This window comes from Cyprinus carpio, chromosome B21 (genome assembly GCF_018340385.1).
Source record: "Cyprinus carpio isolate SPL01 chromosome B21, ASM1834038v1, whole genome shotgun sequence".
Lineage (NCBI taxonomy): Eukaryota > Metazoa > Chordata > Actinopteri > Cypriniformes > Cyprinidae > Cyprinus > Cyprinus carpio.
The window spans coordinates 20048580-20074018 of NC_056617.1; the positions used below are offsets into that span (position 1 = coordinate 20048580).

General features: G+C 39.5%; 1 protein-coding gene across 2 annotated transcripts; it reads left to right on the plus strand.

Moving 5' to 3' along the window:
* The first annotated feature begins 47 nt into the window (after nt 1–47).
* On the plus strand, nt 48–24367 carry LOC109081469 (la-related protein 1-like). 2 transcript variants are annotated; one of them, XM_042748454.1, is made up of 19 exons: nt 48–546; nt 8010–8071; nt 8624–8689; nt 10917–11064; nt 11188–11322; nt 11656–11808; nt 12595–12754; nt 13624–13768; nt 13849–14023; nt 14895–15052; nt 15458–15862; nt 17166–17289; nt 18376–18572; nt 19077–19183; nt 19978–20135; nt 20209–20353; nt 21090–21199; nt 22486–22613; nt 23026–24367. In XM_042748454.1, exons 1-19 carry the CDS (start codon nt 288–290, stop codon nt 23182–23184), a joined length of 2994 nt encoding a protein of 997 aa, XP_042604388.1. In that variant the 5' UTR covers nt 48–287; the 3' UTR covers nt 23185–24367. The 2 variants fall into 2 exon arrangements, with proteins under 2 accessions (XP_042604388.1, XP_042604389.1); XM_042748455.1 differs by having other exon boundaries at nt 49–546; nt 15494–15862.
* Nucleotides 24368–25439: the final 1072 nt, after the last annotated feature.

Genomic DNA, 25439 nt, shown 5'->3' on the forward strand with positions numbered 1-25439 from the left:
GACGTTTGCAGGGCAGTCACGTGACGTCGCGCTCTGTAGTCGCCACGCCCCGCTGCGCGTACGTGCGCGCTCACGTTCAACGCGTGGTTCTTTCACATTGCCGTTAGTAGCGAAGCCTAGCCAGAGTTTTTAAAAGCTTCCCAGCGCTCTTTTACATGTTTTAACTGCACTCCACCTCTCTGCGTCTTAGACTGAAGCCGGCTGGTCTAGGGGTGGAGTGGCGCGCGTCGAGCGGCGATCTTTTGGCAGCACATTGCGGCGGATTTGAGGCGTTTGTTAGCGGAGAAATGGCCACTGAGGTGGAGACTCTCCTACCGAGAAACGCGCTGCTCCAGCAGGAGGAGCAGGAGCGATGCCAGGCCGATAAAGACGGAGGATTCCCGGTGAAGGAGCAAAGCCTCAAACGCGCGAAAGAAGAGAGTAGCAGCGAGGAGAAGGAGAGTCCCGCTCCGGCGGAAGAAGACGCCTCAAAGAAGGAGTTCACCGAGGCTCCTCCGCCCAAAGAAAACCCCTGGACGAAGAAGATGAGCGGACAAACACAGCACGGTCAGTATCACCGATAACACCGGGCCTGTGTGTGTGTGTGTGTGTGTGTGTGTGTGTGTGTGTGTGTGTGTGTGTGTGTGTGTGTGAGAGCGGGCGTGTCGTGTTTCTGCCTCAGATTAGCCCTAGCTAGGGCGCTAACTTAGTCTGCAGACAGCGAGATGTGGATCTCTGATGTCATCTGTGACCCCGGAGCACAAACCAGTCATAAGAGTCAGTTTTCTGAAATTGAGATTTATAAATCATCTGAAAGCTGAATAAATCATCTCTCCATTGATGTGTGGTTTGTTAGGAGGACAATATTTGTCTGAGATACAACTATTTGAGAATCTGAGGGTGCAAAAAAATCTAAATATTGAGAAAATCATCTTTAAAGTTGTTAAAATGAATTCTTAGCAATGCATATTATTAATCAGAAATTAAGTTTTGATATATTTACGGTAGGAAATTTACTAAGTATCTTCATGGAACATGATCTTTACTTAATATCCTAATGATTTTTTGGCATAAAAGAGAAATCGATCATTTTCTCCCATCGAATGTATTGTTGGCTGTTGTTACACATATATCTGTGCTGCTCATGACTGCTTCTGTGTGTCTGCGGTGTTCGTCGGTTACCGTTAGTTGCTCCGGTTCTCCGGAGACACATGACAGCGAGAGCTAACTTTAGGCCTCGAGTCGGTGATTCCGGGCTTCAAACATCAGCGCGTTCATAGAAGAACCTGCTAATGCACAACAAAGCTGATCGTTTGAGGTTCTAACTACATTTGAGACACCGAACGTCTTGTTATTCTTGGCCTTTGCCGCTTTTCTGAACAAATGGCTATCGGGTTAGCATTAGCATTAGCGGCCTGTTCTATTTGAGCTCGTCTGACAGACCAGAACTAACAGCGCTTTATTAGCAGAGAGCTGCACAAACTCTGAATTATTGGGTGTTATATCCTGTCAGGCCGGGTGAGACGCGTGTGTGTTTATGATATTAAACTGTATTCGCCGCATGCTGCAGCTGTCTGTGGTTTATGGAAGGACACGTGTGAGATGCACGTGCTTGTCACGAACTCGCTCGGATTCGGTTTGAATCCGGTTTCCGCTCAGAATGCGTTTGTCTCGATGTCTGTGAGCTCTCCTGATGAATACTCATCTGTGAGACTGACACTGACTTAAACATGCAGGCGGACCTCATTTCCCAGAGTTCCTCAGCACGATGAGGTCTGCGTGCTTTAGAGACGCTGAAAGCCTCCCCCGAGTCCACGAGAGTCTGCGTGCAGAGACACGAAGGGCCGCGGAGGCACTGCGACTGCTTTAGATGACGTCTGAAAACGCCTCAGATGTGTTTCTCAGGCTGAAGCCAAGTTTGGTGAACCACCTCATTCACGTCTGACGGGGGATCAGTAGAGTCAGTGTTTCAGAGTGATATTAGGAAGAGTCATTTTAGCCATAGCGCAGACACCGTGCACACTTGATTATGAAAAAAAAAAAAAAAAAAAAAACCTGCATGTTTCGGAGTGTCAGTACATGGTACATTTGAATGAGGACACACGTTTTTATAATTTTTTATGTGTGTGTATTTCTTTATATAGCGAGAGTGGGCCAAAAGGCACATTAATCCATGTAGAGGGGAGACCGTTACCTAATCTCCGCTCTAGAGACAGACTCAGAACAACATTCACACTTAAACAAACAATGAACTAAGTCAATACATAACAAACAGCTTAAAGAATCAGTCAGAGTGCAAACCTGAAAAAACACAATAGAATTAAAACTTAAAAAACACAATTCATTAACAAGTTAAATTCAATAAAAAGCATCTACCCAACAAGTATTAAAAGCTGCGACCCAAGAAAAAAGTCTACACTTTTATTTTAGCAAGCGCTTGTATTAAAAGCTGCGACCCAAGAAAAAAGTCTTTGGGTTGATTTTCGCATGCACTCAGAGCTCTTTCTAGTTGTGATGTAGTGTCTCTTCTACACTTTTACACACACACTGGTGTTTTAGGAAGCCAAAAAAAAAAAAAACGTGCATATTAAATATCTTCATACGCTGCAATGGTCATGATATGATGTCATGCTCCGCAGCGTCTTTTTAAATTCAACACATAAATAATAATACATGTAAAATGTAAAAATACACAATCTACTCCACTCTCCTGCAGCGCTGCAGTTTTAATTTTGTTCTTTTAATTCAGCTGCGAGGTCGTGCTGTGACGCATCGATCTGCGGTCGGTCACACGGCTTCACGTGATGCCAATCAATACACAGGTCAGATTCACCGTCAGCGCTACTGAAGAAAACAGTGATCGTAGTCATGTTGAGGATGTGTAGTTTGAAAAGGATGTAATATACTGGGTGTTTAAAAAAAATTGGAATTTAAATATTCGTCGAATTTAATATTAAAATGAATTAATAAAATTAATATTCTCTACTTTCACTAATGAATTAATAAACTGTTGTGCAGGTAAAACCCTAACATAAACCACAGCAGAATCTGACTTAGTTCCTACTGAGCAAAATCAAAGGGCTGGGTTTTGACACAAATTCGATTCGATTCTCATTCACAAGCTTTCGATTCGATTCAGTATCGATTATTTTGTTTATATATCAGGTACACTACATGCCAAATTTTCTGAAGGAAAAAAAAATCTCAACTAATGCTGTAAAATATGCATGGTACCGCACTACTATAATAATGAAAGATTTTTAAAATAATAGTTACAATAAATAATATTTCAATACTTCAATTTGTTTGTGTTTTTTTTAATATAAACAATGGTGGCTGTCATAAAAACTTAATGGATTTATTCAAACATAAATCAAACATTGAAGAACAGTAAAAGTTGTTGACGAATGAGTTTAGGGTCACTGAATATGTTTGTTTCTGAGGTGAATGTGACGTAACGTGACACTGTTTATAAGACGTTAGATTGACGTCTTGTGCGGCTGAAACACTGATTGAGTGATTATATGAGACAGGATACGGATTGTAAAGTTGTACTCTTTCTTTAAACTTAACTTTGGATGTTTAGACATGTTTATTTTGTGCTGAAACTGGTGTTAATGTGAAGGAGACGATCGGTTCATGTGCGATCTGTCACTCCACATTAAACAGAGCCAAAACGGCATTTATTGTTTAATACGTTTTTTAGAAACTATTTACTAAATGAAGCATGTTTATTAGGCTTATAGTATTTTAATTTGAAAACAAATGTAAGCATTTAACATATTTATTAAATCATTTAAAGAAATGTGATTATGTGCATTTTTGTGTCTTTGTGTTCTTGCTTAGTGTGGCTGTTATGTGTGTCGTAATCGCAGGATTAATATGTTTGAAATGCATTAAAAGGTGCAAACAAAGTAATCTACACAAACATTTTAACATTTCTGCCCACGCCACAAACCCCTGACCCACACAGCAAACAAAAACAAAAATCTGTGCCACTGCTTCATCAAATATCATCAGTTCAGCCCAACCAGTAAAGCATTAGGATAGCGGCTGATTTGACTCACTTCATGCTCTTTTGTGAAACCTGTGAACCACAAGTTCTGTCATCATTTACCTCGCCATCATGTCATTCAAAACCTGTATGAGTTTCTTCTGCTGAGCACAAAAGATGATATTTTGAAGAATGTTGGGAACCAAAGAGTTGACGGTAGCGGAAAAAATACTGTGGAAGTCAATGGCTACCGTCATGCATAAACTTCAAGTCAACTGATGACACGTTTTAATTTTTGGTTGAAGCATCCCTTTAAATCTCTAGCTATTGACCCAAAGACTGGAGATTTTTCTCATTCAAAAGAGCACAATCAAATGCCAACCTGCAGATACGTTGCATTATATAAATGCAATGTTTAGGTATTATAATTTGTATTACTATTATTTTGATTTATGCCTTAGTTTTAGGTTTGTGCTATTTACCTTTTTTTAAAGTAACGTGAAATTTTTTTTTTTTATTATTTCTTGATTTATGTCTTAGTTTTAAGTTGTAATGTTGACCTTTTTTAAAGTAATGTGAAATTGATTTTTGTATTTTAATTAATTAATTAATTTATTTTATATATTTGTATTTGCATTTTGAATGTTTTTTGGCAGTGAAATGCATTAAATGGGTTTAGTTATTATGCAATTTTGGCAAAAAAAAATTCATATTTCTAAAAGGAAACAAATCTTATTTTCTCTTGTATATTTAGTATTGCTCTTTAATAAAGAAAAATACCTTTTTATCAGATTCCTAGATTAATCGATGTAATAATCAGTAGAATAGTCGATTACTAAAATAATACACTTACTATAGTGCTGCACAGGCAGTACGGGTCGGCAGCACCATCACAGTGAACACTGGGGCCCCCCAAGGATGTGTGCTGAGCCCCCTCCTCTTCACTCTGCTGACCCACGACTGCACGCCGTCACACAACTCCAACCTCTTCATTAAGTTTGTGGATGACACGACTGTGGTGGGTCTCATTAGCAACAGAGACGAAACCAAATACAGGAGCGAGGTGAGCTGCCTGGCCGGGTGATGCAGTGACAACAATCTCTCTCTGAACGTGGAGAAGACGAAGGAGATTGTTGTTGACTTCAGGAGAGCGCACACTCAGACCATCCTCTGACCATCAACGGTGCGACTGTGGAGAGAGTGAGCAGCACCAAGTTCCTGGGTGTGCACATCACAGAGGACCTCTCCTGGACCGACAACACTGCAGCACTGGCCAAGAAATCACAGCAGCGACTCTACTTCCTCTGCAAACTGAGGAGAGCCAGAGCCCCACCCCCCATCATGTACACCTTCTACAGAGGCACCATCGAGAGCATTCTGACCAGCTGCATCACTGTGTGGTATGTGTCCTGCTGGAAGACCCTTCAACGCATAGTGAGAGCAGCTGAGAAGATCGTTGGTGTCTCTCTTCCCTCCCTCCTGGACATTTATGGAACCCGTCTCACCCGTAAAGCCCTCTGCTTCCCAGGTGACACCACCCACCCGTCACACAGCTTCTTCAGTCTGCTGCCATCAGGGAGGAGACTGCGGAGTATCCAGGCCAGGACCAACAGACTGAAGGATAGCTTCATCCATCAGGCTGTCAGGAAGCTGAACTCGCTCCCGACCTTGCCCCCCCCCTTCTGCCCCAGGCACCACTGAACTCTGAACCTCAGTCCCTCCTAGGGTTGGGAACCGAGAGAACTGTTTTTTGAAAAGAACTGTTTCGGTTCCAAAAACGGTTCTGGTGCAACACGTGACCAAGCGCTGTGAGCAGCCTTCTGCCGTTGTTCTGACAATTTGGCGTTTCCTGTAAAGGATGTCACAAACCAAATAACAGAAACGTCACCCTGTCTCTTTAATTACTGAGCACATTTTTTCTAATGACGCACACTCCACAGACACGCGCGCCGCGTCATGTCTTTAACTGCCGAATACATGTTTCCTACGACTGTACTGCACTCGCGCCTTTGATAACTGTGCACATCGTTTTGTCTGACTGTACATGTACCGGCAGCGTGCAGCAACTGCTGCCACAAAATAACATTATATTTGTCCCATATTCTCTTTAATATACATACTGACTTTAACTTGGACCACTAAATAAATAGACTGCTATTGTTCTGTAAGTATGAGGGTTAGATTATTTAGTGTACAGCTCATTTCAAGAGTGATAAACAAAGTGATAGAAAATATTTATTTTCATGCATTTTAAATGTTAAAAAATGTGGAAACCACTCATTGCATCACAGCATCTCCTGACTGCATTATTATTTGTAAAATAGGGGCTTTATGGAGTGTGTGTATACATGGTTATAAGTATAACAGTTTATGTTTTATTAATTTAGGGAAATGAACAAGTGTCTTAGCCGTCAAGGGACTATTTGGCCAACCTTATTCCTGCTTGAAAAGCAGAATGTTATTGATAGTGTAAAAAACATCACCTTTGAAGCACATGCTGGTTGATGGACTAGCATTACTCAACATTACTTACTACCTTCCAGCAACACTACATTCAATGAAGGTAAAATAGTAAAAAACATAATAATAGTTCATTTAAATGGAATCGGAACCAGAAAATTTGTATACTGTAATATATATGTTGAATTTTGACATTGACAACCTTTAAATTACGTTAAAAGTGAGTAATAAACAGTATTGAGTATTTGAGTATTGTGCATTTTTCCTTACCACTATTTTTTTAATAGTTGTTTAATGATTTTAATGGAACCAGAATCGGAATGGGAAAATTTCTAACGATTCCCAACCCTAGCCAACCCCCCCCCCCAGCTCTCACTAACACACTGTGACCTGCACCAGACACTTTGTGCAGCATTGGTCTGCTCACTACCTCATTCACCAGTTAACTGACCTCATTCAGCCACCTCTTCTGTCAGTTTAAAAGAACTGCTCTCTGAGCTCTTTGTCACTTTAATCAGACTGAATAAGCTCTTTGCACTACAATCATTATATCTGCACTGTTTGTTCACTTCACTGGTTTGCACTCTATCTGCCATGTGCCTTGTGCTGCTTTACTTATCTTTCTTTTTACATGACCTATGTGTATATTTGTATAGTTGTACTTTATATTTTATTATCTGTATTTAATGTTCTACTGTTAGTGTTATCTGTATGCACCAAGGGTCTGAGAGTAACGCAGTTTCAATTCTCTGTATGTATGTACTGTACATGTGGAAGAACTGACAATTAAGCAGACTTGACTTGACAATTTGGTCTAATAATTTTTTTATTATTATTATTTAAAAAAATATTTTAAAAAAATCATATTTAAAAAAAGCTTTTGTTTTGGTGAGAAACTCAATATAATTTAAAACATCAATATAATTTATAACAACTTCTTCAAAAAAAGCTTTTGTTTTGGTGAGAAACTGTCAATATAATGTTTTGCATGTCTTTCATTGATAATCACTTCTCGTTTGTTTGTGAAGATGTTTGGGGCATGGTTCCAAATCATCTCAAACTCAGAGCTCCACAAACCTGCTTCTCACAGGGCCCTTTTATTTATGTTTTATTTTTTTCCAATTTCCGTTATTTCCGTTTTCATTTTTCTGGATTCTGTTTTTTTCTGTTTTAGTTTTTCTCGACTCCTTTTTAATAGTTAAATTAAATTTTATAAACTAAAAAGCATGTCTAATTAATTTAAATCATGAAACGTATACATTTTCACATCAATTTATTAAAGGTTTAACAAAAATACATGTTTAGGGCCTTATGAAGTATTTTATTTTTTCTCACCATATTTTTTGGTACCAAATTCTGTGTTTTAGCATGTCTGATTATTTGAATGCATAAAACAACTTAATTTAACTTTTCTTAAAGTAGCCTTATATTACAAATCTTTCCTCAGAAATTCTGTTGTGTGTTTAATTTTTTCTGTTTATCAAATGAAGCATAAAACATTAATAACCTATTCTGAATGGTTTAAAGCTATATTCTGAGCTGTTTTTAATTGTCGTGCTCTCTTTTGCTGCTCTAGAACATTCTGGGCCCACGAAGGTGGTGAAGGCGGGAAACGCGAGAGTGAGACGCGGCGGGAAGGTGAGTGACGCAAACGCAGCACTGCGAGCTGAGACTTGAGTCTTTAATCAGATGTCAGACAAGACTTATTTGAAACACTGATGCAAGATAAAGTTTCAATAAATCTGACCGAGTCCAGATAATTAATAAAGTTATATATGTTATAAAAAGTTTCATAAAAATATGAAGTTTGAGTTTTTATAAATTCATTCTTAGATTAATTTAATTAAAACATTAAAATGGAATCCACATAAATAAAAAAATGGCAAGCACTGAATTTGAGAAAAAATAAAATGGATTTCATATGGCCCTAAAAAAAAATATATATATATATATATATATATATATATATATATATATATATATATATATATATATATATATATATATATATATATATAACCTTTTGTTGAATTCTTGTTTAAATGGTATACATTTTGATTTCAAATAATAAGATGTGCTTTTTGATTTAATTTAACCATTAAAACAGTTCAGAAAATGTAAATGGAATAAAAGTAATCCAGAAAATGTAAACACAATCCAGAAAAATAAAAAATAAACACTGTTTTTGAAGTGGGGGATTTTGGAGACGCAAACAACTGGCCGACACCCGGAGAGATCGCTACGAAGGAAGTCCAGGTACGACAGCGTCAGAAGTCTTCAATCTCAACCATAATCCCAAATGATTTTCTGTCTGAATGCATGTATGGCTTTGATGAACTCTGGAAGTAAAGAAACTCTGCAGTAGAGACGGGTTCCTTTAATGCAGAGCTGATCTAGCAGGGTTCCCACGCATCCTGGAAAACCTGGAAAATTGATGAATTATTTTCCAGTCTGTGAAAACACATGGAAAATGGAAAATTTCCTGGAAAATTATTATAAAAATGAATTGTGTTTTCCTTTAGCCAAGCCCGAAACTAATAGCCTAATGCTAGTAGTAGAAAATGTTCAAACTACCATAATTCATAACTGGCCAGTTTCTGCTCCAAACACGCGATTAGCAATCAGCTCTTTTGTTTTATTTCAGCCTATGTCTGTTCCGGACTCTAGAGCAAGCATTTTCCAAAATGCAATTTGTGTGGAAATATTACGCAGTCTGTAAACGGGACATTAACAAAAGCCAGAGATGCTGAAGAAGAACGCAAAGAGGAGAAAATACTGGCAGAGCAAGCTCACTGTTAACGATGCGCAAAATATTGGAGGAAAATCCATAAAACTGAACTGGGGGTGTTTATATGAATGTATCTCTGAGGGGGAACTCAAAAGCTTAGATGGTATTTTTTTTGTCTTGCCACTGTATAATCCATACTTAAGTAGTATTTCTAGGCACAGTGCTGCTTTGTTTACAGCGGTAACCATGGAAACACTGTATACCTGCTTTGTTTACCGCGGTAACCATGGAAACACTGTATACCTGCTTTGTTTACAGCGGTAACCATGGAAACACTGTATACCTGCTTTGTTTACCGCGGTAACCATGGAAACGCTGTATACCTGCTTTGTTTACAGCAGTAACCATGGAAACGCTGTATACCTGCTTTGTTTACAGCAGTAACCATGGAAACGCTGTATACCTGCTTTGTTTACAGCTGTAACCATGGAAACACTGTATACCTGCTTTGTTTACAGCGGTAACCATGGAAACGCTGTATACCTGCTTTGTTTACAGCGGTAACCATGGAAACGCTGTATCGCTGCTGTGCTGGCGGAGAGAGAATGTGCGCGCTCAATCAATCAGTGTGCTGTTTCTGTTTCCCTCAGATATATTTATACAGCATAACTCCACAAAGATAAAGTTAGACCATTCTGTTTTTTCTTCAGATTTTGAAATTAGATCAGAAACTGATGATGTATGTAGAATCTTTCTTTAGATCGTAGGGCTGGACGATATGGCCAAAATTTATATCACAATATATTTCTTAATTTCGGTAAAAACAATATAAAAACAAAAAAAACATCAAAAATTTTTTAAAAAAGCCTCAGATTTACTGCCAAGAACGCCCACAACAGATGTCTATACAAACTTATGAAATATTAATTTGCCAAGTCACTAATGATTTTGATTATTGTCAAAAGTAGACTATTAGTGCCTCTGTACAACGTCGATACTGAAATTTTAAAAATGTAACAAAACCGGCCTGTCTGCAGTTCTGGCTCAGACTCGGTTCAGTGACGGCTGCTTTCAAACTCTTCTGTCAATATTTATATCACTTTCTGTGATCAGTGATACACAGTGGCCAGTCACAGCTGTTTAAGTTAGTCAGAATACACTTATTGTTCACTTGACCCTTTTAAAGCAACACTTAATTGAAAATATTTGAAGGATACATAGTTTTCTTGAATGTTATTGTTAGCATAAATAATGAACTGATTTATTAAAGCCGTGTCATAAATTCACTGTAAACCATGGCTTCACGGGGCTTATTATTTTTATAAAACCATTATTAGAGTAATTTACAACAGCTTTGAATGCAGCTCAACCAATCAGAATCAAGAACCGCGACTGTCTGCTTTATTTATTTTAAATGGGTAAATAAAATGTAATGCTTCCAATATATTTAGTTTAGTTTGCTATGGTACTGAAACTGGTTCTGAAAATCATTTGTTGTAATGTATAATTAAGAGCTCATATCCAAGAGCTGATTTTATAGTTAAGTCATGGCCATAAACTGTATGTTTTTAAAGACTTATTGTATGTATTGCTTGATGTATTTTAAAGAATATATTACTTTATGGCATTTGACCTTGTCTTTTATTATCGCCGTAATTAAAGTAAAAATGTCTTGGAAAATGATCACGGAAAAAGAGTGGGAACCCTGTCGAGTGTAAAGTCAGACGGGTTTGTGATTGTTTATCCCGTCGTCAGGTGGTGAAGAAGTCAGCCGTCAAACGAGAATCCAAAGAAAAGAGGGAAAATGAAGAGAGTAAAGAAAACCTGAAAGCCAAATCAGACGACTCCGGAGAAGAGAAAAACACTGACGAGGAGTCGCAGAGAAATGGACAAAAAAAGCGAGGTGTTTGAAGCCTAAACAGTGTTTTTTCGTTATCTGGGATGTGAATGAACACTAGTAATGTTCCTCGTATCAGCTTTAAGATGTATTATGACACATGTATTTGTGCTGATGTTGCTGTTGTAGGAAACAAGCACAAGTGGGTTCCTCTGAGGATCGAGGTGAAGTCTGAGGGTCCTCGCGAGCGCTCGGCCTCCAGGAATAACACGCGTCAGTTTGACGCTCATCGAGTTCCTCCTAACGCCAGAAACGACCTGAGAGGTGCCCACACATCCAAACCGTGCTTTATATACCGCCACATCTCTCCAGATACACACCATGAACACACACAAACACAAATTGTTTTAGATCGTAATAATTCACAATATTACTGTTTTTTTCTATATTTTTGATCAAATGAATGCAGCCTTGATGAGCAGAGGAGGCTTCTTTAAAACCATTAAAACTCTTACTGGTCCCAGACTTCTGTATGGCAGTGTAACTGACTTGCATTTCCATTTCGTCGTGCACAGCAGCACTTTTCGAGTGTTTGAGTTCGAAGGTTTTGTGGGTTCTTCACTGCAGCAGCGTGCTGGCTTGTGTTTGTGTTTGCAGACTGGCACAGTGGGAGGTACGATCAGGAGTTCAAGGACGACCATGATGAGGTGTCGAGCGTGAAGAGCGAGGGAGCGCCGTACAGAAACACTGGCAGGGGCCGGGGACGGGGCCGGGGCCGGGGACGAGGACGAGGAAGAGGGGCCGGCAGAGGTAGAGAACTCCAGAAGTGCAGTCACACTTAAAGACACACGGACTCGACTCCAGCACAGATCTCACACGGGTTCAGAGTCTCTTCACTGAGATTTGTGGAGAGACGCATTTTAACTTGAATCTAAAGATCATTCAATCATTTTTGACCAAAACAGTTTTTTTTGTTACTTTATTGCAATGGTACAAAACTTGGTACTTGCTATGTGAACAAAAAAAAAATCATGGACATGACTCGAAAAGGTTAAACTGGACCTGATAAAAATAGTCACACTTGTATTGTTCGTGGTTGAAATTCGCTCAAACAAAATCTTAAATCTAAATCATTTTTTTGTGATATCAACCTCAAATTTGGAACACAACTTTTTCATATATATGGCTTTGATTTTTCTTGCAGTTTTAGGGTTATACATGTTTTTGAAAATATATATTTCAAAATAATATTTTTTTTGTTATAATAATTAGTTTTTCACTTTTTAAGCTTTTTCCCACTTCACTTATAATCTCCCAGGTGTCTTCTTTACAAAGAGACCAAACTTAAACTGTCGTAAATCTTGAATTCTTCAGAACTCAGAATTACGTTTATAGTTTATGAGTAATAAATTAATCATAAATATTCCATAAATATAATTTAGTACCATAATAAAATATATTTCATTAATTACATTGAAGTAAAAAAAAAAAAAAAGGGTAATTTGACCACCACATGAACAATACTCCAGAAGTTAAAAGAGAATGATTGATTGTTTCCTCGCAGTACTGTAACACTGTCTGTTCTGCTCTCATCAGGTCATTATGACTACTATGGCTATAAAGGCTATGAGGGGAAGGACGGTGCTTGCGGTCAGAAGTTCAACAGCAAAGTGACCTACTATTATGACAACATGAGCAGCGCTGAGCTGTACGCTGTGGACCAGGACCTGCTGAAGGACTACATCAAGAGACAGATGTGAGTGATTTTAGAGCTGACAGATTCCATAGAAAATCACGTAGTGTAGATGGTCACAGACTGCGGTTTTTAGCTTCAGACTTGGATTCCACCCAGTCGGAGGAGATCGAACATGTTTGATATTTTCAGCCGATTTTAGAACACATGCTGCACACATCCGTCATGAATAGTATTCGAAAACAGAATTAGTATGTCCCAAATCACAGTGTGTTGAAAAGAGTATACCAAAGATTCCTGGATGCTCTACTATTGCGCAGTGGACGAGGATTCCATTAGAACTACAAACACGCTTAAAAAACTACAAACATGGCGGTTATGCGAGACAGACGGACTGGTTAAGAAAGGGGTTTGAGTGATGATGTGTAACCTGATTAAAAAATATTTAATGTTATGCACGTTGTATTTCATCTGCAGCAATATTGTGAACTTTCATAATGATATGTTTGGTCATTAACTTTTAAATGCATCATTATGCAAACATATGAAGAGAGTTCTCGGCGTGATAGAACCGCGACTGGCAGATCAACGTGCCTCTTCATTTATCTCCAGTACGGTAGGACATTAACTTACACAAAATGTGTGTTTTGTTAACTGTGATAAGATGATTGACAGGACAGTTTAAACTGTGACAGAATGCACGTAACTAAGCAACAGAGCGTGCCTGCTCATACTCTGCTACATACTCAAAAGTTTGTACTTTTTCTTCACAAAAAGAGTAAACTGACAACACACGGACAGAGAAGACCGATCAAACCGATCGTCTTTTCATATGTGTATTTATGACTCGAGCTGTTGGAAACACGTGAATGCATGAAGGCAGATGTTTAAAACAGGAGTTGTGTGGTCTTGTCCCCGTGTTGTTTCTGCAGTGAATACTACTTCAGCGTGGACAACCTGCAGAGGGATTTCTTCCTGCGCAGGAAGATGGATCAGGAGGGCTTCCTGCCGCTCGCTCTGATCGCGAGCTTCCACCGCGTGCAGGCGCTCACCACAGACGTCAGCCTCATCAAAGAGGTCAGGTCCTCCGCCGGACGCTCGCACCGCTGCCCCGTGAGCCGCCGCGTTTGAACCCGTCACGTTTGCTTCTCTTTCAGGCCCTGAAGGACAGTAAGGTGGTGGAGATCATCGACCTGAAGATCCGCTGCAAGGAGGAGCCGGAGAAGTGGCCGCTGCTTGGCCTCGCTTTGACGGACCAACCGCACACAGACTTTTCTCAGTTAATCGACTGCCCAGAGTTTGTTCCCAGGAACGTCGTGGAGAATCAGACAGGTGAGCGTGAGCTCTGACGTGAGAGGAGCCGTGACGGGTAAAGAAGGATAGCTCGATATGATCGTGGTCACATGACGATATGAAACGTATGTCTTCAGGGCAAAAAGTGTAGTTTTAAAATATGTTTGTTTTGTTATGCTTTGGTGGACGTTATCTATCAAACGAACTCAAACCGAAAGCACGATGTGCTCAATCCCTTCATCAGATCTGTTTCAAAGTGAAGCTCACACTTGGTTCAGACGATCAGCTGGTGATCCGGTGTTTTCTGTCTCAGAACGGCTGCGTTCACACTGAACGAATGCAGGCAACTCCTTTATTTCACGTGCTGTGAGTTTAAAATAAAAGATTAAAGTGTAGCATTAATTACTGACAGCTAGCGGTTTAAATGCAAGGATAAAATGCAAAATTCAAGTGTAGAGATTAGGAAAGAAGTATTGTAATTTCCCTACCGTAGTGTAAAGCAATGATTATATACCTACAAAATATTAATTTTCACTTATATTACAGTGCAATTGTTTTACAGTGCATGGCTATTACTGTTGTTGTTGTTGTTATTCTAATATGTGTGGCTTCCTCGAACACCAGTGTGAATGTAATTGAGACTGAGACAGAATATCACAAATAAAAAGAGGGTTGAGTCTTATTTAAAGTTCAGCTACGAGTCAATTCACTGACTCGAGTTCTCTTCGTTCAGAACATGGGTTGCGGTTTTTAAATTTTGAACTCTCAAAGTGCACTAGATAGAATAATTAACTTTAAAATATACAAAACTTTTATCTTTTTTCTTTCTTTTTAAATATAGCAATAAGTACCGTATCGTGAGATTTTGATACGTTACATCCGTGGTTCTGACTGGAGGTTTGACCCACAGGTTCTCCGAGGGCCTCGGCGCCGGTGCGACCCAAGACCGGTGATGTGAGTAACCTGAAGCTGATGCCCAAGGGCCTGTCCGCCAGCCTGCCCGATCTGGACTCGGAGTCCTGGATCGAAGTGAAGAAGAGGCCTCGGCCGTCTCCGGCGCGACCCAAGGTACAAACACACATTAGATCAGGGATAAACCACATCGGGTCACGAGACAATGTTGAAATCAACGATGAGCTCTGGACATTTTTACTGGATATAAATTAATCTTACAGCATGCATAAATGCAACTGAAAGAGCTTCACCACAACCCACTGGTTTAACTTGAAGAAATTATGACAGAAATATATTACTATTGGATAGCCAAGGAAAATAGAATTCCCAAAATAACAATAATATCATTTTTTTTTTAAAGGAACATCATACAACCAAGGATTTTTTTTCTTGCTTGACAATAAAAATGCAGTGTTTTGTTGTAAATTGATTTCATTGCATCACATTTTAAAAGAATGCACAAAAACTGTTAGTTTTATCAACTCCTTTTTTTCTGATAAATTGGTATTGATCATCCAGAATCCTGATGTGTCGTTGATGGACGGTTTGTTGCAGAAGGCGGAGGAGTCTCGGACGCCGGTGCAGACCGGACCGAGCGCAGGCGAGGAGCAGGACGAGCCGGAGGAGCTGGACTTCATGTTCGACGAGGAGATGGAGCAGATAGACGGCCGACGCAACACTTTCACCGACTGGTCCGATGAAGACTCGGACTGTGAGATCGACGACCGAGACGTCAACAAGATTCTGATCGTCACTCAGACGCCGCCGTACCTGCGCAAGCATCCCGGAGGAGACCGGACGGGGAACCACACCTCACGCTCCAAGCTGACCAGCGAACTGGTCAAAGTCATTAACGACGGACTTTATTACTACGAGCAAGACCTCTGGGACGACACGTACGAGCCCGAATACGCCACGATCAAGGTGAGTTATTATTAAGGCACGCAATATTCCATAGTATTAGTGATAAAGGCTGTCAAATAGCATTATTATATACTTTTATCATAATAGATGAACCATATATTGTTGTAATCGTGTGTTTCTAGTCACGCTGAATCAATGAAAGCAGTTGAATCTTCTGTTAATATTCAGCTAGCGCTATAGAGTTTCTTCTGCAGGGTGTATTTGGAGATTCTCTGGTCCACTGTAGTGTATTTGAGCTCTGAAGAGCAGCACGGGTTTGTGTTTACGGCTGGTTTTTGCAGCATTGAGCAAAGTAGCCAATCACAGCCTTATCTGTTGATTTCTTGAACACAACAGCCAATTACAGGAGTGTAAGCTGGATCCAATCCTATCGTTATAACAATCAAAGTGTAGACACAATGTAAATAGATTCAACGTGAGTTATTTCATAAAAGCACTTCTGAATCAGCAGTTTGAATAAATCGATTGAATGAATGAGTCGGTGAAAAAGACTTGCGCCACCTTCTGGCAGTTTTCACTTTATTCTTTAAATATAATTTCAGTTATTTGAATCATTTCATATTTTAAAATTCAAACTTTATATTTAAAACATTAACCTCATAACTATATGAATTTAAATGCGTCTAAATCTCGTTAAACAGTCTGTAAATATACCTAAAGACCACTTTTATGTTCTTCTGTGACACCTGATGAATTCTGTTGATACTGATTTCGTATGATTGGTAAAGTTTATAAATATTAATGCATTTGATATAAGATTTAATAATGTTAGGAAAAATGCCTTTACCAAGGTAAAACAAAAAAGAAAAGAAAAAAACTATCGAGAATCACTTTGTGTAAAAAATATCCCTTTTAATCTCTGAATATGTGTAAAATTAAAAGCACAAGTGCTCCTAATAACAGATGTCCTGCTGTAGTGCACTAAAAGCGTTACTAGTACTAGATAGTGTGAGAAAGCGTAGCCAAGAACAGAATGGTAAAATGATCAACACTGCACCAAGAGCATCAATACAACTTTAAAACATCATGAAGGATATGATCAGAAATCAGCCCCTTCTCTGCAGACGTGAGTGATCTGCACTGCTCTCTCTGTCATGTGTGCAGAGGTGTTTTATTCTGTCAGATTCTGGGTGCGGCTCACAGGTATGAGCGAGATGGGTATCGATTAAAGCTATCTTTCTATTAATATAAGAGCTTTAACATTGGCTTTGCTTCTTGTATTGTCCTGCTGCGCGAGGTTCTGGTTCGAGTGTCTGGTCTTAATAACGAGTGCTTGTAAATAACTGCTTTATTGTAACAACAGCAAGAAGTGGAGAACTTCAAGAAGGTGCACCTGATCAGCCGAGAGCAGTTCGACTGTCTGACCCCCGAGCCGCCCGTCGACCCCCACCAGGAGGTTCCTCCCGGACCCCCGCGCCCCCAGCAGAGTGAGTCTGACACACAAACATTTTAACACTTCAACAGGATTTGATTATTTTTCTTATTCAAGGAAGTGCTGTTTTGAACAAAACTATTGTAGCTGACGTTAACATTAGATGTGATTGCATGACGGCTGATGTTCACACAGAATGCATTTGTGCTGGTAAATGTGGGAAAAACACAAGCTTTGAGACACAAGCCGAACTTCTTTGACTTGAGCACCACGTTTTTAAACAAAAACCTGTGCAGAACTGCTACTGTATGTCTTGATATTTGATGTTTGCATGATGCTCACAGACTGAACGCTGCTGACGGTCATGAAAAGTTTAAATTGCATTTTTAAAACTGAATGTCTATGTTGGCTAGGAAACATTAGCATTTTTCTTATTTTGCATTATTTATGAACACACAGGATACAAAATTTGCCTTCATATTTCATGCATCTTCGACAAAGATATTTAACAAGTGATTCTGATTTACACCATCTTAAGAACTTCACATGTGCTGCACTTGGAATAGAACTTTAACTACACAGTTAATAAAATGTTACTTGAATCAGGCAGTTGTTTCATTTTTAGGTTGATTAGTTAAATATAATCCAATCAGAAGTGTGTGTGGGCGGAGCCTCTCAGAGCGCAGTGCACTCGCAATGAAATTTTTTTATAATCAAATTCATGAATATCAGCCCTTTTTAACATTATTAAATGTACATACTGAGTGACTGACACATCTTTATGGGATACACTCATTGGTTCCCAGTGAGTTCACAGTTTTAATGTGTATCTAATGTTTAATTTATTTTCAAGATCTGAGGTAAACTCTCTATTGTTGCCTTCAGTATGGCTATAAGGTCACGCAGAATGATATTTAAACTCACATTAGACAATCACTGTCATGTATGTTTGTATGTTGTTGTTTCAGCTGCGATGATGCAGAAATAGAAACCGTTTTTTTTTTTGTGTAGCAGCTATTTAGAACAAAACTTTGATTAACATGGAAAAAGATGCTTTTTATCGTGTGTGTGTGTAGGACACATCCTGTCTCGCTTGCTTTGTCCTGAAGGTTTAAAGACATGACTGTTTTCTCTCCCGTAGTCCCCACAGAAGCCTTGGCCAACAAACTGTTCGGCGCGCCGGAGCCGTCAGCTATCGCCCGCTCTCTTCCGACGGCCGTGCCTGACTCTCCCAGCTACCGCACGCCTCGCACGCCCCGCACCCCGCGGCTCAGGGACCCCACGCAGACGCCCCGCTTCTACCCCGTGGTGAAGGAAGGACGGCCGCTGGACGCCAAAGTACGTATCCGCTCTTACAGGCTGGAAACAGTGCGGTGCTGTCAGTTATTAGAAAATAAATCATCGCATCGAGATTCTGAGATTTCCCGAAAGCATGACGATTCTGAGCTTAGTTGTGAACAGCAGATGGCGCTGCATGCTTCAGAAACCACCGTACTCTGCTTGTTTCCAAATCCTTACACACACGCAAACCTAAAATTATCATTCATAAGATTAGAAAACAAGGGTGTTCACAGTGGGCTCTGGCTACATAAAACCATCCTCATAAAATCATAAATAACAGACGTAAAATCACATAAAAAGTGCCTCTCAGCTCTTCTTCATGAGTGTTTGAGTATGAGGATGAAAACTAGAGTAGAGCGCCCTCTGCTGTTAAAATATAAGCTCAGAATCCATTCCAGAGAGAGTCGTGATGTATTCGGAGGATCTCAGAATCCATTCACGAATCGATTTATTGTCACAGGCCTATCAGTTACTGACCTGACAGATGAACTTTTGTTTCAGACGCCTCGCAAGCGGAAGACGCGGCACAGCTCCAATCCTCCCATGGAGTGTCATGTGGGCTGGGTGATGGACTCCAGAGAGCACCGCTCGCGCACCGCCTCCGTCAGGTCAGCAGACACTGACTTCATGTCCATTCACTGACAGAGACTTCATCTGAGATGAATAAAGTCTGTTATCTGTTTCAGCTCATCCATTAAAAATCACGTTATGAAGAAATGTATGTGTGCACAGTTGATATAAAATACTAAAGAACTAAAAAAAATGTGATGCTAAACTAATTTCAAGTATTTAACTCCTTGATCTAAAACTTGAGAAACAAATTCAGTAAAAATTTCTGTAGCCAAACATTTAATTTATCCAACTGTTAACTTTTGTTTGTTTGTTTTTCATTTTGATTTTTCCCCTAATACATATTTTGGTAACCATCCTAAATTAGATATCATTTGAAAGCCTAATCACTCAAAATTCATCCTGTGAAGATAATTTTGAGATCAGATGTTGCGTTAAATCCTTTAAATCTTTAAATCCTATCATCAGGCCCCTCCCCCCTAGTGGGCGGTACCTGGTGTCATATTACAAAATTTAATACAATATTTTATAATCATAACTGTTCCTAATCTTGACAAAACACATGCTGTAGGTAGAAAGGTCTGTGAGTCTCAAGATTCCATATGTGGTGGTTATTGTGATATAATATTGTGACAGAAATGTGTGCATTTGTTACAGAGAAATACATTTTTAAAAAAAATAATTAGTTTAGTGCCACCAGGTGGCTGTTTTTGGTATAACGCTTAATCCCACAGGAACCTGTTTTTGAGATATCAACTTCAGATTAGGAGCATATTTTAGTTAAACACACAGAATGGCTTTGTGCTGATCAGGTGTGTTCTTGTCTCTGCAGCTCGAACGCGAGTCCGTCTGAAGGCACCGCAGCGATGGGTAATTACGGCTGCACTCCTCAGTCTCTCCCCAAGTTCCAGCATCCCTCACACGAGTTACTGAAGGAGAACGGATTCACGCAGCACGTGTATCACAAGTACCGGCGGCGCTGCCTGAACGGTGAGTTAGTCTCCTCCTCCGCTGGAGCGTCTGCTCCTCCTCGCCTCGCTCACCTCTCTCTGTCCTCCTGCAGAGCGCAAGCGGCTGGGCATCGGTCAGTCTCAGGAGATGAACACGCTCTTCCGCTTCTGGTCCTTCTTCCTCAGAGATCACTTCAACAGAAAGATGTACGAGGAGTTCAGACAGCTGGTGGTGGAGGACGGGAAGGAAGGCTACAGGTATGAGAACAAGCACGAGTTTCTCTGTAGAATAACGTCACGTCATTTCAGTGTTGACCGGCGATAATCTGTGTTGGTGTTTTGAGAGCGTTCTGCGCCAGATTTCATTAAAATACCTTTAAAATTATGTATGATTTGTTGGAATCTGATGAAAAATGACTGAGCTATAAACGTCAACGAGGTCAGTTCTGAGAACAATCAAGTTAAAGTCTTCTGAAGGTTTCAAAGCAAAATCACCTGCAACATTACATCATTTCCTCCACTTCCTTTCTTAGTATTAATTACTTTATTAATAATCACAATATAGCCATTTTTTTATTTCATCTTTGTAATAAAATAAAAGAACAGATGCAAAAAAAAAAACAACAAATAAAAGAAACAAATAGGCTTAGTGCATTACTTTTTTCATCTATACGAAACTATCCAATTAAGAAAAACAAATTCAAATGAAAAAATCACTTCAGTGTGTTCATTACAAATAAATTGATTAAAACTACAAAAGCAGTTCAATCCAGACCAGAATAATGAACTGACGGTCTGTACAGTAAGTCCTACTGTAATGATCTAATATAACGTTACACATCAGATGTTCTCTTAAGACATAACATTATGTTTGCATGAGTAGCCTACTGTATGTACAGTATGTATTGCATGTGTAATGTGGTGTTTTGTTCGTAATAAGCGCTGGACAGCAGAGACTGCGTGTTATGACGTGATCATGTCTCGTGTTCCTCAGGTACGGTCTGGAGTGTCTCTTCAGGTTTTACAGCTATGGACTCGAGAGGAAGTTCAGGCCGGACATATTTAAAGACTTTCAAGAGGAGACCGTTAAAGACTACGAAGCAGGTCTGTCTCTGAAATCACGATCACCTGAATCACGACTCAGTCTTCTAGCGGTTCACAAATTTACAAAAACATCTATTTTCTAGTGAATATAATAATAATAATAATAATGACATGATGTTGTTGGAACAAAAGAGCATCAGCAATGGAGGAGCAAAAATACTTTTTTTCAGGATTCTTTGATAAATAAAAAGTTAAAAAGAACAGCATTTATTCTAAATATAAATCTTTGCTATCACTTCTTCTTCAACTTCTTCTACATCAACAATTGAACACATCCTTGCTGAATAAAAGTTTTCATTTCTTTCAAAAAAAGAAAGAATAAAAATGTACTGACCACAAACTTTTGAACTGTAGAGTATATTGTTAAATACATGCTCTTCTTTTTAACTTTTTATTCATCAAAGAATCCTGAAAAAAAGTATCACAGATTCCAAAAAAATAACTGTGAATCATAATGAAAGGATGTATGATCAATAATAAAGGTGTTAAATACTCATCTCAGGAGAAAACTATGTTGAATCATAATGAAAGGATGTGTGAAGACTGGAGTAATGATGCTGAAAATACAGCTGCGCATCACAGAAATACATTACACTTTAATGTATATTAAAATAGAAAAACGTTATGTTACACCATAATAATATTTCACAATATTAAATTTTTTCCTGTAATTTTTTTATGAAATAAATGCAGCTTTGATGAGCAGAAGAAACCCCTGTAAAAAACATTACAAATCATTCTGATCCCAAACTTTAGACCGGTTGTGTGTGTGTGTATATATATATATATATAGCCTGTATATAATTTATTCCTACAACGTATTAATTTGTGGCCACTGTCCATGTTTCATTAATTTGTTTCCTTGAAACCCCATGATTGAACTAAAATGAGGGAATGAAATGAGTCATATGAACAAACCCCTCTGCAAAACAGTGATTTAAAAGTGAACAACAATAAAAATGAGAATTATTTGAGAAAAGAAACCATAAACATTATTAAAGTTGTGGAAATTTGTGACCATGGAACACAAAGCTGTGTATGGCATTAAATGTATCGAACGATGTCACGATGTAACATTTGCCTGCTAACCCAACATTCCTCTTACAAACAAAGCTTGATAAATTCATGATTAAAAATGTAAAAACCATGAATCGATTCATAATCAAATCGTGACTCGAGAATCGATCTTCATTGAATCATGAGGCACTGAAAGACCCCCCCCTGCTGAAGTAATGACGTCTAGTTATTAGAGCTCTTGTGTAATTGTTCTTCATGTGCCCTGACAGGCCAGCTGTACGGACTCGAGAAGTTTTGGGCCTTTCTGAAATACTCTAAAACAAAGAACATGGAGATTGACCCCAAGCTGCAGGAGCATTTACGCAAGTTCAAGCGTCTGGAGGACTTCAGGGTGGACGTGAGTGCCAGTGCCTTTCTCATTTCATTTGCTGTTTGCAGGCTTGAAATCTACATGGCTTCTTTCATAATCTTTTATCTTGGCTGACAAAACACACAGAAAGAGACGCTTCGTTTGTGTTTTTTACTTTTCTCTTTTTACGATTTTTAACTAGTCAACTTGAAAATGTTAAAAGAAGGTTAACTCTAATGTGTTTCCTATTCCACTGCCTGTGAATAAAGTGCATTCTGTGTGAACGGCGCCCAGCGATATTCTTCTTGGGGTCTTTCACAGAGCAGGTTACTCACCTGCGCTTTGATCGTTCTTCAAACTTTCCTCTAATAATTCTATCAAAAATTCCATTAAAATTTAACGAACCATAAAACCCTCCAAAACCTCCAACCCAAAAAAGCTGTGGTTTTTCTCCCCTCAGCCCCCGATTGAGGACGGCGGGCGTAAGAGACACCCCTCCAGCGGCGATGGCCGTCGCCGTCATCCCTCCCAGCCGTCGAGCCGAACCCAGACGCAGAGCGCTCCCGCCGCCAGAGATGATGCCAAAGCCCCGGGTCAGCGAGCAGCGGCGCCCAAGTGAGCGTCTGACCCCACCTCACAAGCAGGACACAGCGGCTCACGATGGTCAAATCAAGGCTCTTCCACCTCCTCCTCGTTCACAGCATCTGTGCGTCACTAACGGACAGCAGAGGGCACCAGAAATTCTTCCACTCTTTGTTTTATTAAAGACTTTGAAGTTTTATTCCTCTTGTATCATCGGGCTTTTGTTGAATCTTTCTGCTTTCTCTCCTCAGTAGAGTCGCTGCTTTATTTGGCCTAACGACACCCTGATTTTTTTTTTCTTTTAAGGATTGCGTTGAAGGGTAAGATTGCTCTTGACTAGAGTAGGTACAGGATGAGACCATGTGATCTGCAGCTGATGATGTTATGTTGCTGGTTATGTTTTCGGGGGTCTTCGGTAGATTTTCTAGCGGATGGCTCCCAGGGCTTGAGCATCACTGTGACACTAACGTCCCGCTTGCCAAATCCTCTGGTTTTCCTCCACGTGTCTGTTACAGAAGACAGCGGCGGCGACGCTTCGCTTCAGTGAGCTGCGCTCTGTTGTGTTCGTGGATCATTCCTCAGCTCCTCTTCCTGCGAGGACACACCGGAGACGGATCAGATCTCATCTGAGTGTCTAGTGTACATATGAATTCAAGAAATTAAGAGACATTACACCGCCTGGCTGTACGTGTCATTTATTGTTTATAGAGATATATTTGCCTTACGTGTGCATCTTTTATGCTGGCCCGAATGCGTCTGAGCTCGATGTCATTGTGGGTTTGTTTTAGCATCAGCTCTTGATTTTCTTCATGCAGACAGCAGGACGCTCTGACTAAAGGGAAGCTGACCTCAGGGTCTCAACTGGAATCGTGAAGAAAGACACTTATGATGATGATACATCTGAGAACTTTGCCGACTGCATTCGGATCATAAGCAATATTCCAGTCACTGATCTAATTTATGGATTTTCACATGGGTTTGGCTGCCATATGAACCTCTACCTGTTCGTTCGCTCCAGTGTTTTCAGTTGTTTTGGTTTCCATTCATCTCTCTTTGGTGATTATTTGAATTTTATTTGGTATTAGCTTGCGACGCGTTTAGCAGTTCCCTTCTCCTGCTTTCCCTTGATAGGCTTCTTCATTCTGCGTAGCTGTGGTCAGATCCTGATGAAGGAAATCTTGTGATCACTGATGTAATTAAAAACCTTTTATTCAACTAAACAGTGATAAAAGCCTCTCGTCCGTTAATGCTGGTGCATCTGCAGAGGTCATTCATAAAGCCATATAAATAACTGTACGCATTTACTAGAACTGTTAATACCATGACACACACACAGATATATATTCGGCTTATTAAGAGAAAAACAATTGGAGCTGTAAAATACTTGAAATCTTGTATCGTAACACTTCATCTGAATTATAGGCAGATGTGATTGCTATTAGTGTGATTTGTAATTTGTAGAATTTTTCTTTAATAATGAAAAAAAAAAAAAAATTAAAAAGGTCAAAACCCTTAAAGCAGCTGTTGAACTCTTCTATGAACCAGACGAGCTGGCTGTCGACTGACAGTGTTGTGTTATTATTTCAGTCAGCTGTGCGGTGATGAGCGCTGCTGAAAGCCAAGACACATCATGGTACTGAAAACCCAGGACTGGTGCAAACTAAACCAGCTCCTTTACCTGGCTCCGCAGGTGGTCTGAGCACGGTTCACTTTTAGGGGGTCTGAGATCACTTGTTTGTTCACATCCGAGCTGAACCGCTCCCAGAGTGTTTGCAGAACTCAAACTAACTAGGTGTGAAAACACCCTTGTGTGTGAAAGATCAAGGCAAGTTTGGTTTGTCATGTCATGACCCCTTTACACTGGAGCTCAAGGTCTACCATCAGCTTTCTGAGCAGTGTTCGGGAAAGTGTTACTTTTAAAAGTAATGCGTTACAATATTGCGTTGCAATCTAAAAAAAAAAAAAAAAAAACTAAGTTACTTTTTATGGAATGTAATGCATTGTTATTTTTTTTTCGTTACTTTTTGAATCTGGGCTGGGCTTGTTTGTGTTTTTAATTTTAAAAAGTTTGGCAAATGTAAAAGCCCCTTAATAACAGAAGTGAAATTAATAAGCATCAGGCTAAAGTAAAGAAAGCTCAACATTCTTTGATCAGCAATAAGAAATGACCCCCGAAATATTATGTTTATCTAAATCAAATTTGCTTATTAGTATGGTTGAACTGGATCAAGGACCGTAGCAAAGACACTGGTTAATAAAATACATTAAGCATATGTGTTATTTAACAATTAA